General features: G+C 34.3%; 1 protein-coding gene and 1 non-coding gene across 2 annotated transcripts in view; both read right to left on the bottom strand.

Annotated features, from left to right (window-relative positions):
* Positions 1-17,151, bottom strand: part of LOC136030143 (pikachurin-like) — a 108,315-nt gene extending 91,164 nt beyond the window's left edge. Inside the window, exon 1 of the mRNA XM_065708842.1 lies at positions 16,875-17,151. Within this exon, the coding sequence (XP_065564914.1) occupies positions 16,875-16,953 (79 nt within the window). The 5' untranslated portion in view covers positions 16,954-17,151. The remainder of the gene's footprint in view (positions 1-16,874) is intronic.
* Positions 14,376-14,458, bottom strand: Trnal-uaa (transfer RNA leucine (anticodon UAA)). The gene has a single exon. It is a non-coding gene; the product is annotated as a tRNA-Leu (tRNA).
* Positions 17,152-17,519: the final 368 nt, after the last annotated feature.

Genomic DNA, 17,519 nt, shown 5'->3' with positions numbered 1-17,519 from the left:
TTGTTTGTTGTTATATATGTATGTATATGGCCTGAAAAATGGCTTTAAATACAGTCATTCATTCATTCATTCATTCATATTACAACTCATTTATCGGGCTTTATTTTCAAATAATAAAAACTAGATTTATTTCATGAGATATAGAATGAAAATGAGCTGCAAAACATTGTGTAACTTTCATTTTGCTAACATGTTTGTTGTATAACATTTTCTCCAATAATTCCATTTATATTTCAAGGGGATGCCCACATTTGTAGTCCATCGGATTCTTTATACGATGTTAACTGGCTTAAGACCCACAGAAAGCCTTTTACAATTTACCGAGACTTTTGTTGTGAAAACTGTTTTTTTTTTTTTTTGGGGGGGGGGGGCTATAATATATATATATATATATATATATATATATATATATATATATATATATATATATATATATATATATATATATATATATATATATATATATATATATATATATATATATATATATATATATATATATATATATATATATATATATATATATATATCTATCTATCTATATAAAAATAAGTTGTCTGTCTGTCTGCGGATGGATCAGGTGACGTCACCTGAAAAAACTGGATCAGGTGACGTCAAAACTGAAAAAACTAAAAAAGGCAAAAACTACAAAAAAAACTAAAAACTAATAAAAAAAATAAAAAAGCTAAAAAACTAAAAAAACTAAAAAAAGGCAAAAACTACAAAAAAAACTAAAAACTAATAAAAAAGCTAAAAAACTAAAAAAACTAAAAAAAGGCAAAAACTACAAAAAAAACTAAAAACTAATAAAAAAAATAAAAAAGCTAAAAAACTAAAAAAACTAAAAAAACTAAAAAAAGGTAAAAAACGAAAAAAACTAAAAACTAAAAAAAAAGGAAAAAACTGAAAAATAAGCTAAAATAAAGGTAAAAACCAATAAAAAACTAAAAAAAAAACTGAAAAAACTAAAAAAAGGCAAAAACTACAAAAAAAACTAAAAACTAATAAAAAAAGTAAAAAAGCTAAAAAACTAAAAAAAACTAAAAAAACTAAAAAAAGGTAAAAAACTAAAAAAAATAAAAAATAAAAAAAAAATAAAAAAAAGGAAAAAACTGAAAAATAAGCTAAAATAAAGGTAAAAACCAATAAAAAACTAAAAAGAAAAAAAGGAAAAAACTAAAAAAAAATTTCATCTAAAAAACTAAAAAAAATTAAAAAAGGTAAAAACTAAAAGAACTAAAAAAGAAAAAAATAAATGACGAAACTCAAAGAGAAAGCGACCAGGACAAAAGGAATGTTCGATTAGCAATCAACAAAGCACCGGGACACAGGGAGCATAAATGACGACCAGGACATAAGTAAAAAAAAAAAACTATCTATATTTATAAAAATAAGTTGTCTGTGGATCTGTGGATCGTGGATCAGGTGACGTCACCTGAAAAAACTGGATCAGGTGACGTCAAAACTGAAAAAACTAAAAAAAGGCAAAAACTACAAAAAAAACTAAAAACTAATAAAAAAAATAAAAAAGCTAAAAAACTAAAAAAACTAAAAAAAGGCAAAAACTACAAAAAAAACTAAAAACTAATAAAAAAGCTAAAAAACTAAAAAAACTAAAAAAAGACAAAAACTACAAAAAAACTAAAAACTAATAAAAAAAATAAAAAAGCTAAAAAACTAAAAAAACTAAAAAAACTAAAAAAAGGTAAAAAACTAAAAAAACTAAAACTAAAAAAAAACTAAAAAAAAGGAAAAAACTGAAAAATAAGCTAAAATAAAGGTAAAAACCAATAAAAAACTAAAAAAAAACTGAAAAAACTAAAAAAAGGCAAAAACTACAAAAAAACTAAAAACTAATAAAAAAAGTAAAAAAGCTAAAAAACTAAAAAAAACTAAAAAAACTAAAAAAACTAAAAAAAGGTAAAAAACTAAAAAAAAATAAAAAATAAAAAAAAACTAAAAAAAAAGGAAAAAACTGAAAAATAAGCTAACATAAAGGTAAAAACCAATAAAAAACTAAAAAGAAAAAAAGGAAAAAACTAAAAAAAATTTTCATCTAAAAAACTAAAAAAAACTAAAAAAGGTAAAAACTAAAAGAACTAAAAAAGAAAAAAATAAATGACGACACTCAAAGAGAAAGCGACCAGGACAAAAGGAATGTTCGATTAGCAATCAACAAAGCACCGGGACACAGGGAGTATAAATGACGACCAGGACATAAGTAAAAAAAAAAATTAACAAAACTAAAAAGAAGTTAAAAACTACAAAAAAACTAAAAAGAAAAAAAAACTAAAAACTAATAAAAAAACTAAAAAATCTAAAAATCTAAATAAACTAAAAAAGAAAAAAAAAGGAAAAAAATAAAGGAGAAAAACAAAACTAAAAAACGAATGTATATACAGACCGGTACACCGGGATACAAATGACGACCGGGACACAGGGAATATAAATGACGACCGGGACACAGGGACACAACTACAACGGGGACACCGGGGGAAACAGGGGGATATAAATGACGACCGGGACAAAAAAACTAAAAAGAAAAAAAAACTAAAAACTAATAAAAAAACTAAAAAATCTAAAAATCTAAATAAGCTAAAAAAGAAAAAAAAGGGAAAAAAATAAAGGAGAAAAACAAAACTAAAAAACGAATGTATATACAGACCGGGACACCGGGATACAAATGACGACCGGGACACAGGGAATATAAATGACGACCGGGACACAGGGACACAACTACAACGGGGACACCGGGGGAAACAGGGGGATGTAAATGACGACCGGGACACCGGGACAGGGAATGGTCGATTAGCAATCACCATCAACAAAGCTCAAGGGCAATCATTAGAATCATGAGGTATAGATCTGAATACAGATTGTTTTCCCATGGACCATTATATGTTGCATGTTCAAGAGTCGGTAAACCTGACAATCTATTTATATGCAAAGACAATGGGACAGCAAAGAATGTTGTATATTCGCAAGTTTTACGTAGTTAAAACCATATATATATATATATATATATATATATATATATATATATATATATATATATATATATATATATATATATATATATATATATATATATATATATATATATATATATATATATATATATATATATATATATATCTATATATATATATATATATATATATATATATATATATATATATATATATCTATCTATATTCACCGGTTGGGACATAGGGACACAACTACAATGGCGCGTAACTATTATGGCGCGTAACGACTTACGCGCGCGGGGGGGCTTGGGGGGGCGCAAAGCGCCCCCACCAACTAGGTGTTGGGGTGGCGCGAAGCGCCACCCCAACAGCTAGTATATATATAAAAATAAGTTGTCTGTCTGTCTTTGTGTCAGGTGACGTCATGTTTCTGTGTCGACTGACGTCATGAAGTTAGATGTCGTCATTTTTGCTGTGACGGTGACGTCATTAATGGTATTTAAGACATGCGTTCACGGAAAAATGTTTAATTGTAAAATGACTGAAGAACCTACAATGGCAACAGCCGAGGAAGCTGCTAAAAGAGTCTATGCCAAAAAACTTGCTGCTGATAGAGAAAGTAAGAAAAGACAGCGTGCCGAGGATTCACAAGAACAGCAAGAAAACAGGCTTGCAGCTGATAGAAAAAGTAAGAAAAGAAAGCGTGCCGAGGAATCACAAGAACAGCAAGAAAACAGGCTTGCGGCTAAAGAACACAAAACCGCGCAGTTAGATGAAAATCCACCTGGAAAGCGAGAGTCAAAACATATCAAAACTGAAAATGATAGTGATGATGATTGGGTTTGGGATTTTGACTTGGATAAGGTCATCAATGCCTACCAGATTTAAGTTAAAAAACAAAGGTTCGGCGATATGTACTTCATAGTGACGCTGAAAAATAAAGAAGAAAAAAAACTGAAAAAATGTAAAAAACTAAAAAGAAAAAACCCTCAAAGATAATTTACAGACCGGGACACAAATGACAACCGACACAGAGGGAATATAAATGACGACCGGGAACCTCAAAGAAAAATTACAGACTGGGACACCCGGACACAAATCACGACCGGGAATATAAATGACGACCGGGACACAGGGACACAACTACAACGGGGACGCCGGGGGCACAGGCGGGATATATAATTGACGACTGAGACACAGGGATTGTTTGAATAGAAATTACAGACCGGGACACAAATGACGACCGGGACACTGGGACACAGGGAATATAAATGACGACCGGGACACTCAAAGAGAAATTACAAACTGGGACACCAGGACACAAATGACGACCGGGACACAGGGAATATAAATGCTATTTATATGCACAGACAATGGGACAGCGAAGAATGTTGCATATTCGCATGTTTTACGTAGTTAAAAATATATATTTATATCTATCTCTATTCACAGGTGGGACACAGGGGCACAGCTACAATGGCGCGTAACTAATATGGCGCGTAACGACTTACGCGCGCGGGGGGGCTTGGGGGGGGGCGCGAAGCGCCCCACCAACTAGGTGTTGGGGTGGCGCTTGAAAAAACTAAAAAAAGGCAAAAACTACAAAAAAACTAAAAACTAATAAAAAAAATAAAAAGCTAAAAAACTAAAAAAACTAAAAAAAGGTAAAAAACTAAAAAAACTAAAAACTAAAAAAAAAAACTAAAAAAAGGAAAAAACTGAAAAATAAGCTAAAATAAAGGTAAAAACCAATAGAAAACTAAAAAGAAAAAAAGAAAAAACTAAAAAAAATTTTCATCTAAAAAACTAAAAAAGGTAAAAACTATAAGAACTAAAAAAGAAAAAAATAAATGACGACACTCAAAGAGAAAGCGACCAGGACAAAAGGAATGTTTGATTAGCAATCAACAAAGCACCGGGACACAGGGAGTATAAATGACGACCAGGACATAAGTAAAAAAAAAACTAACAAAACTAAAAAGAAGGTAAAAACTACAAAAAAACTAAAAAGAAAAAAAAAACTGATAAAAAACTAAAAAATCTAAATAAACTAAAAAAGAAAAAAAAAGGAAAAAAATAAAGGAGAAAAAAAAACTAAAAAACGAATGTATATACAGACCGGGACACCGGGATACAAATGACGACCGGGACACAGGGAATATAAATGACGACCGGGACACAGGGACACAACTACAACGGGGACGCCGGGGGGCACAGGGGGATATAAATGACGACCGGGACACCGGGACAGGGAATGGTCGATTAGCAATCACCATCAACAAAGCTCAAGGGCAATCATTAGAATCATGAGGTATAGATCTGAATACGGATTGTTTTCCCATGGACCATTATATGTTGCATGTTCAAGAGTCGGTAAACCTGACTATCTATTTATATGCACAGACAATGGGACAGCAAAGAATGTTGTATATTCGCAAGTTTTACGTAGTTAAAAACATATATATATATATATATATATATATATATATATATATATATATATATATATATATATATATATATATATATATATATATATATATATATATATATATATATATATATATATATATATATATATATATATATATATATATATATATCTATATTCACAGGTGGGACATAGGGACACAACTACAATGGCGCGTAACTAATATGGCGCGTAACGACTTACGCGCGCGGGGGGCTTGGGGGGAGCGCGAAGCGCCCCCACCAACTAGGTGTTGGGGTGGCGCGAAGCGCCACCCCAACAGCTAGTTTATATATATATATATATATATATATATATATATATATATATATATATATATACATATATATTACTTTTTTCTTAACATAATAAGAAACGTGGTACATTATACAACATAACGTAATATAACATAATAAGACATCAGTATTTTTGGGGAAAAAAGTGAAATTCCTAATACCCCCTCAAAATGATGCAATCTGTTTGTGAGATATGATGTGGTTCTTTTGTAAGGGTCGAAGGCCCAATCTGCCTTCTAAACAAAACAAGGGTCATTTAATGTATTGCCGGATCGAGGCAAGGGCCATCAAAAAGCCCGTAAAGCGATCTTTTTGCTAGACAAAGAACCCGCTAGGCAGGTAGGTTAGAGTTTGAACTCTTTGGTCTAGTTAAAATAAAATCTGCGGTTAGAAGACATGCGAACGAACCTGTCAATTAGATACTAATGTACGAGTGAAACTTTGGTTGGGGCCTTAGACCCTTAAAATAGACTCTTGAACTAATATTTCTAATTAGCTTACATAAAAAACTTGTACCAAGAAGACCTCAATACGAAAAAAATCTAAAAAAAATAATTTGCCATCCAAAAAGGGGTCCCAAAAAGAGTCAAAGAACTTATCTCCAAAAGGCTCGAAAGCTAGATCCGTAAGAGCCGAGCCGAGAGGATCTTGATGGGATAGAGAAAAAATTGACTGAGGTCATCAGGCCCCAAAGAATAATTTCAAAAAGCAAACAGAAGTTAATTAAGAAAAAAAAATCAAAGAGAGAAGTTTCTCAAAGAGAAGTAAACCGCGATATTAAAACCTAAGCTTTTAACTTAAAACATAAAAAAAGCAGTGGATAAATGAAATGTAAAACGAACAGTTGAAACGAAATATCCAGTCAAAAATAAAACGAACATAAACTACGATAAATGAGACATGGATTGACGCCCATTTGTGCTAAATAACAAACATATTTTAAAGAATTTTCCCTTTATCATTATAGCGTTTTTCCAGGAATTATTGTTTTATATGTGCTTATATTTAAAACAATCATGGAGTTTCATTAGTCTGACGTAATACAGTAAATTTTCATCAATACTTTTTTCACTTTAAATACATTCCTTTCAAATATAGACAAAATCAATCGTTGAGCCCATTTACTGATAAACCAATTCAAAATGTTGTTTCAACAAGCTTAACAAAATGCTTTAAAAATCACCAACCTTGGTTTCAAAAGTTTTGTTTGCGCATCCGTTTCCTATTCTTTTGAATTAAATAGAATAAAAATAACAACTCTGACTAAAAAGATCGTATAGAATGTTAAAATTAAACTTTAAATTATAGATCTGGTTATTCTATAAAATTTATTTTCTCTCTTGTAGTTGATTAAACAAAAAACAAGTTTTTTCAATTGAAAGTAAGGAGCAAAGGGGTTGGTCCCTCCTCAGTACATCGCTCTTTACTCTAAAGTTTCCCTTTTTGTTCCAATCATTTAAGAATAACTCCTTATACACAAGGACCGTTTAATTACAATAATATGCTTTTCAAAAGTTCAAAAACACTTTAGCGTAAAGAGGGATGTACTGAGGAGGTACAATCTCCTCACATACCTAATAATTTGTTTTCGTTTTAAGTTTTAACGTTGCTCCTTACTTTCAGTTGAGAAAATGTGTTTTTTTTATTTAATTTCTGATATTTTTTTAATTAATGCTGGGAAATACAGCTCCCTCTCCCATGGAAAACTCCCTTCCCAACAAAACTAGTCCATGGAAAGATCTTCCCACGTAAGCATCCCCACAAGGAAATCCCCCGAACAACATCTTTATACTTCCCAATAGCCAATACTATATGTAGGTAATGGGAAAAGTTCATAACTTGCGGCCCTTCCCCCAGGGGCTGTGGGGGTCAAGTCATCCTCAAAGACAAAGCTGTTAGATCTTTCGATCATGCTGAAGAAAATGGCTATCTCAAAGTTTTGATCAGACAATTTTGGGCAAAAACGTGTGATGGGAGGGAGCTAGTTGCCCTCTAATATTTTTTGGCTCTTTAAGGAGGGCACTATAGCTTTCAATTTCCGATCAAATAGTTCCTCTCCTGATTTTCTAGGATCATTGGTTTGATACGATCATCCCTGGGAGAAAAAAAAACAAATAAACCCGCATCCGTGATCTTGCTTCTGGCAAAAATTCTAAATTCCACATTTTTGTGTATAGGAGCTTGAAGCCTCTACAGTAGGGTTCTCTGATATTCTGAATCTCATTGTGTGATTTTCATTCAGATCAATTGATTTCTTAGGGGTTTTCCTTCTATTTCAAAAATTAGGCAAATTTTCTCAGGCTTGTAATTTTTGATGGGTAACATTAAACTTCATGAATTATATATATTTTGAATAAGCAGCGAAATTCAATTCTTTTGATGTATCTATTATTATCATGACTCTGAATCTTATGTTTTCGGTTTGTATTGCGCGGCATCGCTCCTTACTTACAGTTCGTTACCACGAACTGTTTTATTAGCATTATGATTTTCTTCTTGTTTTTGCTGATGTTAAAAAAAAAAAAATTCTAAACACATACAGTTTTCAGCAAACATAAATGGCATTTGCTTTTGAAGAGTTTGAGGGGTCAGGCGAAGCCCGCCGGGACCCAGTACGTAATCTATATATATATATATATATATATATATATATATATATATATATATATATATATATATATATATATATATATATATATATATATATATATATATATATATATATATATATATATATATATATATATAAATAAGTTGTCTGTGTGTGTGTGTGTTTGTCGAGTGACGTTATGTTTGTGTGTCGGCTGACGTCATGAAGTTAGTTGTCGTCATGTTTGTTATGATGATGACGTCTTTAAAGGTAGTCAGTTGTCGTCATGTTTGTTATGACGGTGACGTCATTACAGGCATTTAAGACATTCGTTCACGGAGAAATCTATTAATGTTTAACTGTAAAATGACTGATGAACTTACAATGGCAACAGCCGAGGAAGATGCTCAAAGAGTCTATGCGAAAAAACTTGCTGCTGATAGAGAAAGTAAGAAAAGAAAGCGTGCCGAGGAAGAGGAACTACCAGAGCAACGCGAAACCAGACTTGCTGCTAAATGAGAAAGTGAAAAAAGAAGGCGTGCCGAGGAACTACCAGAGCAACGCGAAACCAGACAAGCTGCTAAAAGCGAAAGTGAAAAAAGAAGGCGTGCCGAGGAACTACCAGAGCAACGCGAAAACAGACTTGCTGCTAAAAGAGAAAGTGAAAAAAGAAGGCGTGCCGAGGAACTACCAGAGCAACATGAAACCAGACTTGCTGCTAAAAGAGAAAGTGAAAAAAGAAGGCGTGCCGAGGAATCACAAGAACAGCAAGAAATAAGGCTTGCTGCTGATAGAGAAAGTAAGAAAAGAAAGCGTGCCGAGGAATCAGAGCAACCTGAAAGTTATCGCCTGGCATTCAGGTACAGCCCAGTCGATGATTATAGCTTGAGTAGATGTGTTCAAATCGGGACTATGTCTAAAATTTGTCCCTATTGCAAGGCCTTGAAATTCAATGGTGAAACAATGGGAATGTGTTGCGCCTCAGGAAAAGTAAAACTTCCTCTAATGGCTGCACCACCAGAGCCATTGAAGACTTTGCTTGCTGGAACTACGTCAGAATCTAAGCGTTTTTTTTTATCACAGATCAGAAAATATAACTCATGTTTCCAAATGACGTCGTTTGGAGCCCAAATCGAAAATCCAGATCAATTTATGTCTACTTTCAAAGTAAAAGGGCAAATTTATCATAGAGCAGGGTCCCTTCTACCATTCTCAGGCGAGAATCATAAATTTTTACAATTGTATTTCATCAGTGATAAAAATTCTGAATTGAATGCACATTGCGAAATTTCTCGCAACGTTGAAAGGAAAATCGTTTCCCAATTGCAACATATTTTCCACGAAAATAATAATTTAGTGCGTCTGTTCAAAACAGCCATCGATTTGATGCCTACTGATACGCATAAAATTGTTATTTCCGCTGATAAAACGCCTCCTGGCCAACATGTGCGTAGATACAATGCTCCAACTATCGACGAAGTGGCAATCGTTATGGTCGGTGATCAGTTTTTACCTCGAAATATTATTCTTCATAAGCGAAACGCTCAGTTGTTAAGAATTGCTGAAACTCATCGATGCTACGATGCCCTACAATATCCTATCATTTTTTGGGATGGAGCCGACGGCTATCACTTTAATATTAAATTGATGAATCCAGCCACTAACAAAGAAATGAATAAGAAATGTAGTGCAATGCATTATAATTCCTATAGACTAATGATTCGGCAGGATGAAGTCAAATATATTTTAAAATGCCGTCAATTGTTTCACCAATATGTCGTTGATATGTATGCCTAAATTGAGTCAGAACGTTTGCTATATATCCGCCTGAATCAGATCAAGCTCCGCTCTGAACAATACATTCATTTGCGAGATGCAGTTGTAAATGACGGTAATAACACAAACGTTGGAAGATTAACGATTTTACCTTCGTCATATACTGGCAGTCCCCGTCATATGCATGAATATGTTCAAGATGCTATTGCGTATGTTCGTCTCTATGGTCGTCCAGATTTATTTATTACATTTACATGTAATCAATCTTAAAACGAGATACAGCAGCTTTTACTTCAAGGACAATCGGCGGTTCATAGACATGACATTACGGCCCGTGTCTTCCGGCAAAAGTTGAAATCACTGACCAACTACATAGTAAAACTTGAAGTGTTTGGGTCAGTGCGATGCTGGATGTACTTAGTGGAATGGCAAAAACGAGGTTTGCCACACGCACATATACTAATCTGGCTGCATAATAAAATTACTTCTAACGAAATTGATGATGTGATTTCCGCTGAAATACCTGATGAAAATGTCGATAAGGGGTTATATAATATTGTTGTTAAAAATATGATACATGGACCTTGCGGTGCACTGAACGAAAATTCACCATGCATGGCCAAAGGAAGGTGCACAAAGCAATATCTTCGACTTCTAGTATCCAACACAATTACTGACAATGATGGTTACCCACAATATAGAAGAAGATCTACTGAAGATGGCGGTAAAATAGCAATAATAAAGAAGCGTAACGGTACCACCATCGAAGTAGATAACCAGTGGGTTGTTCCATATTCCCCATTATTATCAAAAACATTTAATGCAAACATAAACGTTCAATACTGTAACTCCGTAAAGGCAATCAAATACATATGTAAATACGTCAACAAAGGCAGTGACATGGCAGTTTTTGGCTTGCAGTCCGAAATCAAAGATATCGACGAAATCGTACAATATCAGGCTGGAAGATACATAAGCAGTAATGAAGCTGTTTGGCGAATTCTTTCATTTCCGATACATGAACGTAGTCCAGCTGTTGTTCACTTAGCGGTACATTTACAGAATGGTCAACGTGTTTATTTCTCGGAAACCAACGTGCAACTAAGAGCCCTGAATCCACCGGATACAAAGTGAACTGCTTTCTTTTCGCTTTGCAAAAATGATTCTTTTGCAAAAAAAACTGCTGTATACTGAAGTGCCTTCGTATTACATGTGGAATACTAAAAATAAAGTATTTGAACGTCGAAAACAGGGTAAGTCAGTCGACAGACAACCTACCATCTTCAAAGATACCACGATAGGAAGACTCAACACCGTTCACCCCAATCAACATGAATGCTTCTTTCTACGACTGCTTTTGGTGAATGTACCCGGTCCGACATCCTTTGAGTATTTGAGAACTGTGAACGGTACTATAAATGACACTTACCGTAGTGCATGCCAAGCTCTGAATTTATTGGAGAATGACCAACACTGGGATAACTGCATCAATGACGCGTGCGAAACGTCAACTCCAAGTCAAATTCGTGCATTGTCTGGCATCATTTTAACAACTTGCTCTCCATCAGCTCCTACAGAGTTATGGGAAAAATATAAATAAAAAATGTCCGAAGATATACTCCATCGAAAACGGTTAGAGACGTCAGATATGACTTTTGATTTTACATCAGAAATTTATAACTACACTTTAGTTATTATAGAAGATTTGTGCTTATGTATGGCAAACAAACCTCTTCAGGATTTGGGAATGCCTTCACCTAATCGTATCGCTGCTGTTTCGACATGTATAGAATTGGATCGTGAACAAAGTTACAGTACGAGTGATCTATTATCGTATGTACAAAATAACATTTCCAAGTTCACGTCGGAACAAAAAGACATTTATTACACGATAATGCATTGTGTCGATAACAACGTTGGAGAAATTTTCTTTTTGGATGCGCCAGGAGGTACTGGTAAAACGCTTGTGATAAAACTGATTCTGGCATCAATTCGATCAAAAAATGATATAGCGTTGACAATTGCGTCGTCCGGAATAGCCGCAACGTTGCTGCCTGGTGGAAGAACTGCTCATTCCGCTTTGAAATTGCCTCTGAACTTGCATTCTACAGAAACTCCCACGTGCAATATTTCCAAATCATCTGGGATGGGTAAAGTATTGCAGCAATGCAAACTTATTATTTGGGACGAGTGCACATTGGCACACAAAAAATCGCTCGAGGCTCTGGATCAATATTTGAAAGATTTGGGAGGGAATTCGAAACCCTTTGGCAGCACATTAATATTGCTTGCGGTAGATTTCAGGCAAACATTACCTATAATACCTAGATCAACCCCTGCAGACGAAATAAATGCTTGCCTGAAAAATTCTAATTTATGGGCACACGTAAAAACATTAAAATTAACTACAAATATGCGTGTCCGACTGCAAAACGATGACTCTGGTCAAACATTTTCAGATCAATTGCTGGCAATTGGAAACGGAAAGCTCCCAGTAGACTCAATTTCAGGACGTATACAATTACCTGCTGAATTCTGTAATTTAGTGACGTCCAAAAATGAATCGATTGAAAAAGTATTTCCGAATATTCTAAACAATTATAAAAATAATAAATGGCTAAGTGAAAGAGCGATTCTTGCACCCAAAAATATAGACGTCCACGAAATCAACAATATTGTTTTGACCAAGAATCGAGACCAGGCAGCCCTTTACAAGTCAGTCGACACAGTTTTGGAACCAAATGAAGCGGTTAATTATCCATCTGAATTTTTAAATTCCGTGGATCTTTCAGGGTTTCCACCACACGTGCTACAACTAAAAATATGCGTACCAATAATACTGTTAAGAAATATCAACCCACCAAAGCTTTGCAATGGCACGCGACTTGCCGTAAAAAAAAAGAAAGGAAAACGTAATAGAGGCCACAATCTTGACAGGGCCCTTTGAGGGTGAGGCTGTTCTTATTCCTCGCATTCCCATGATTCCAACGGATATGCCTTTTCAATTTAAAAGATTGCAATTCCCAATTCGATTAGCATTTGCAATCACCATTAACAAAGCTCAAGGTCAATCATCAGAAAAATGTGGTATAGATCTTAATACTGATTGTTTTTCCCATGGACAATTGTATGTTGCATGTTCGAGGGTCGGTAAACCTGACAATCTATATATATGCAGCGACAATTGGACAGCGAAGAATATTGTATATTCGCAAGTTTTACGCAGTTAATTTGTTTTGTATCTCTCTATCTATCTATCTATATAAAAACAAGTTGTGTGTATGCATGTTTGTTTGTTTGTAAAAAGAGCGTTTGCATATGACGTCATTATTAGTACATAAGGCTTTGTATATGCACAGACAATGGGAAAGCCAAGAATGTTGTATATTCGCAAGTTTTACGTAGTTCAAAACACATATATAAATCTTTCTATATTCATAGGTGGTACACAGGGACATAACTACAATGGCGCGTAACTAATATGGCGCGTAACGACTTACGCGCGCGGGGGGGCGAGGGGGTTGGCCCGAAACGCCCCCACCAACTAGGTGTTGGGGTGGCGCGAAACGCCACCCCAACAGCTAGTAAAAATATAAAAATACAAAATACAGAAGTTCGTTACGTAAGTTAATTCGTAAGTTACGTATATTTATTACTAATAAAAACGTTCGTAAAAAAATAAAGTTCTAGTTACCTTTTTAAGTACCAAAAATTGGAGGGCAACTAGGCCTCCTCCCCAACCCTTTTTATCAAAATCGTCCGATCCAAACTATGAGAAAGCCATTTAGCCAAAGAAATTAAGATGCAAATTTCGTTTTAATTATTCATGTGCGATGAGCCAAAATCAAAACATGCATTAATTCAAAATCGTTCAGAAATTAAATAAAAAAAAAAACAACTAATTTTTTCAACTCAAAGCAAGGAGCGACATTAAATCTTAAAACGAGCAGAAACTATTCCGTATATGAAAGGGATTGCCCCCTCCACAACACCCCGCTCTTTACCCTAAAGTTTTTTATTGTTTTAAAACGTAAAGTTGTGAGACAGAGTCAAACTTTAGCGTCAAGAGCGGGGCGTTGAGAAGTGGACAACCTCTTTCATATATGGAATAATTTCTATTCGTTTTAAGTTTTAATGTCACTGCTTACTTTCAGTTGAAAAAACCTGTTTTTTATTTTGTTTAATTTCTGTTAAAGGCCTAACATTTTAAGTTCTGTGTAAATCCTTTTGTAGAAGTTGTTTAGTGATTCCACCAGAAAAACGTATAAAAAATTTGTCAGGTGTGGGGTTCGAACCCACGACCCCGTATGGGGACCAGATCTTAAGTCTGGCGCCTTAACCACTCGGCCAACCTGACTTATTGGAAAATGTTAATCATATATGTGTAGTAATTTAATATGTGCCTTTTAACCTGACAAAACAAGAAATAGCCTAAACTACTTAAGAATTTGTAATCATTTCAGCAGTTCCACTCCACATACGGAAGTACGATAGAAAAAATAACAATTCTTTAATCCGAAGTATAACTAAAAATGTAGTACACATAGGGAATCTGTTGACTACATTTTTTAGGCATTGGCTATTATGAAATAAGAATTTTTTTTAACATATGTGGAGCATGCCTCATATCGTTACATAATTCTAAAGAATGGAAATGGGCTTGTGAGACTTGATGAAAGTTTAGTTAGAAGAATTTCTCCTGATGTTAATTATCCCATAAAGAATTTCTTCCGGGGGAAACCACCCACCACCCCACGTAAAAATCGCCCAGAGAATTACAACTAAATTGAAGATTTTTTTCGGTTTATTCAAGGCACATATGAAGGGATTTGCATTGAATAAGGATATTTTATTCATTTTATCTAAGACACTTTTTTTAAATCAAAGTTAACCGTTGATGTTTGCGAAGGAAGCGATTATTGTATTCAGATAGCGTTTCAATGGGCAAAACGAATGGCATATTTATTTCTGGGCTGGTTCTTCATGGATCTTGACCATCTTATATCCCCCAAGAATTGCATATCTGTATTCATTACGTTTAAATTAAAATACATGAAACTAAAAATGTATGAAAATCCAAAGTTTGTCCAAGCTCATTAAAGTTCGGTGCTCTTTAGAGGGGGGGAGTGAAGTTATATGCTTGAGAAAATTAAGGGGCACGTTGAGGAGCATTACCTGGATCACGCGCAGGAATCAGATTATAGGGAGAACTATAAGAACGATTTGAGCTTCCGTGGGAGTGACAGAGTTTTTGGATTTATTGATTTTATATGTAATTTTTGGGAAGTTTTCAGTATATTGCTTATTTCAGAATTTTCACTCACTAAGACTTGACCCAACTTCCCAATATAACTTCTTGTGACAGAATATAGCACTTCGTCGTAGCGCAACCTCTTTTGTGACTTAAGGATGGCGCTAGAATTTCAATTTCCGCTCAAATGAGCTCCTTTCGAGATAAATCGTCGAACACTAGTAAGATACGATCACCCCTTGGGAAAAAAACAAAAAAAAAGAAGACACAACAGTCATATGTAAACAGCGATTTACCTCAGTTTTCAAATTGGAGTATTTTGACCCTCCATTTAACGATTTTATACCATAAAATATCAATTTTCTATCCTAGGATTCCCATTCCCTCGCATTGTGGCCCTGTTTGGACCAAGATTCGTGATCTGGGGCAAAATGGCAGAAAACAGTACTTTACTATGGCACGATTTATTTTGCTGCTTAAAAAGGCCATCAGAGATTTTTTTTTTTTCTCTCTCAAATGAGCCCTCTCCACACATTCTAAAAGCAATCGTTGTCAAAGGTTAAACAAAAAAAGGGAGATACATCCATGCAAAAACATGATTTTCCTTTTTATTCAAGGTGGGGACTGTAATTGTCTGATAAGGGGCTTGCAAAAATGACGATTCCTATGCGATACTTTTTACCTCAATTTGACGTCATTTTTGAGGGGATCTAACCTCTATTTTAAAATTGTGCTCTAATCACAAATTACTGTTTAGTTGAATTCGAATAAAATTATAATTTCGAAAAGAGCGTTGGCGGCGTCATCTCTTCAAAATACTCTTGTCTTCCCTTTACCCAGTATCTTCCCTGGGCTATATGGATCTATTGAACGCATCTAGAATGAGCAAAAAATGGTTTTGATAGGATAGCATCCATAGGGAAAAGGTATCAATGAATTTGCATTCAAGAACCAACGACACAACGGCAACACAAACTAAAAAGATAGTATCATTTTACTGCAACTGCTTTACGGCGACTATTAAATATAGTTCACGATTATTATCAGCAGGAAGATATTTTGAAATAAATCATCTTTCAGGTCCAGTTTTTCTATGATATTGGCGCTTTCCATCGTTAGTGCCTTTTTATAGCCTTCTTCGAAGAAGAATTGGTGGCATTGGATTTAACAGAGCAAAATTACTAGTATTCTAGGGCAGCTGCAAGTTACACCTTTTAGACAATACCAGTAAAAAGTGTAGACTATGCTCAAATTTGGGGGAGATGTTGTCTAATAAATTAGGTGGCCGAAAACATAGTCAGTACCCAATCAACACATACTGCACACAAGATGCTTAGCTTCGAGAATTTTTTTTTGTAAAAAAGAGAATCAAGACCTGGCGCAGCCTTATCCTCCTCTGTTCGGCTACTCTACTACTCATACTTAGAAAGTCTACTATAATTTACATTGGCCCCAAATTTCTCTACCCACCAAATTTAATTCAAAGTTCACACCTTCACAATGGAAAATAGCTAACCCTCACCTTGGAATGCCGCTTCAAATTGCAAATCTGCAAAAGTCCCAGTCACTAAAATCCAAATCTTAATCCAAAAAGTCCACATTTTTCGAAATGAAACTTGTCTCTTCCACGAAAGAACTAAAACTGAATCTTTACCTAGTGCCGGGGATTGCTAGAAAGGCTAGCGAAGGGGATCGTCATTTTGCCCCTGGAAAACGATCGATGGTCTGAACAATTAGCGACACAAAAGAATGTATCGAATAAATGAAAGCCGTTAAAACACGGAAAGGTTGGACGGTCGAAAATGAGCTACTTTTTTCTTTGTTGTCCAGAATGAGAGTGTCGCTGGACAATTAGAAAAATTAGCCCTTCTAGAGAAGAAAAAATATACAGATAACCTATTGCCAAAAGCTTGGCAGATTTGTCCAAAAAATACTATTTAAAATTAACATTGATTAAAAAATGAAAATAACAATACTAATTTAAATTAGAATTGATAGTAACAAAATATATAAGATTAATTATCATTATTTTAGGCAAAATCAGTTCTACATAACGAACGTATGGTTTTTAATGAATTAACCGAGATGCGTTTTAACCGAGAGGCGTATACGAAAGATTTTACTAAGTTTTTACGATTTACAATTTTACGCATATTTTACTTAAAGT

The sequence above is a fragment of the Artemia franciscana genome, chromosome 8, assembly GCF_032884065.1.
Source record: "Artemia franciscana chromosome 8, ASM3288406v1, whole genome shotgun sequence".
NCBI lineage: Eukaryota > Metazoa > Arthropoda > Branchiopoda > Anostraca > Artemiidae > Artemia > Artemia franciscana.
The sequence above is the reverse complement of the archived record's forward strand: the minus strand, read 5'-3'. Positions and strand labels throughout refer to the sequence as shown.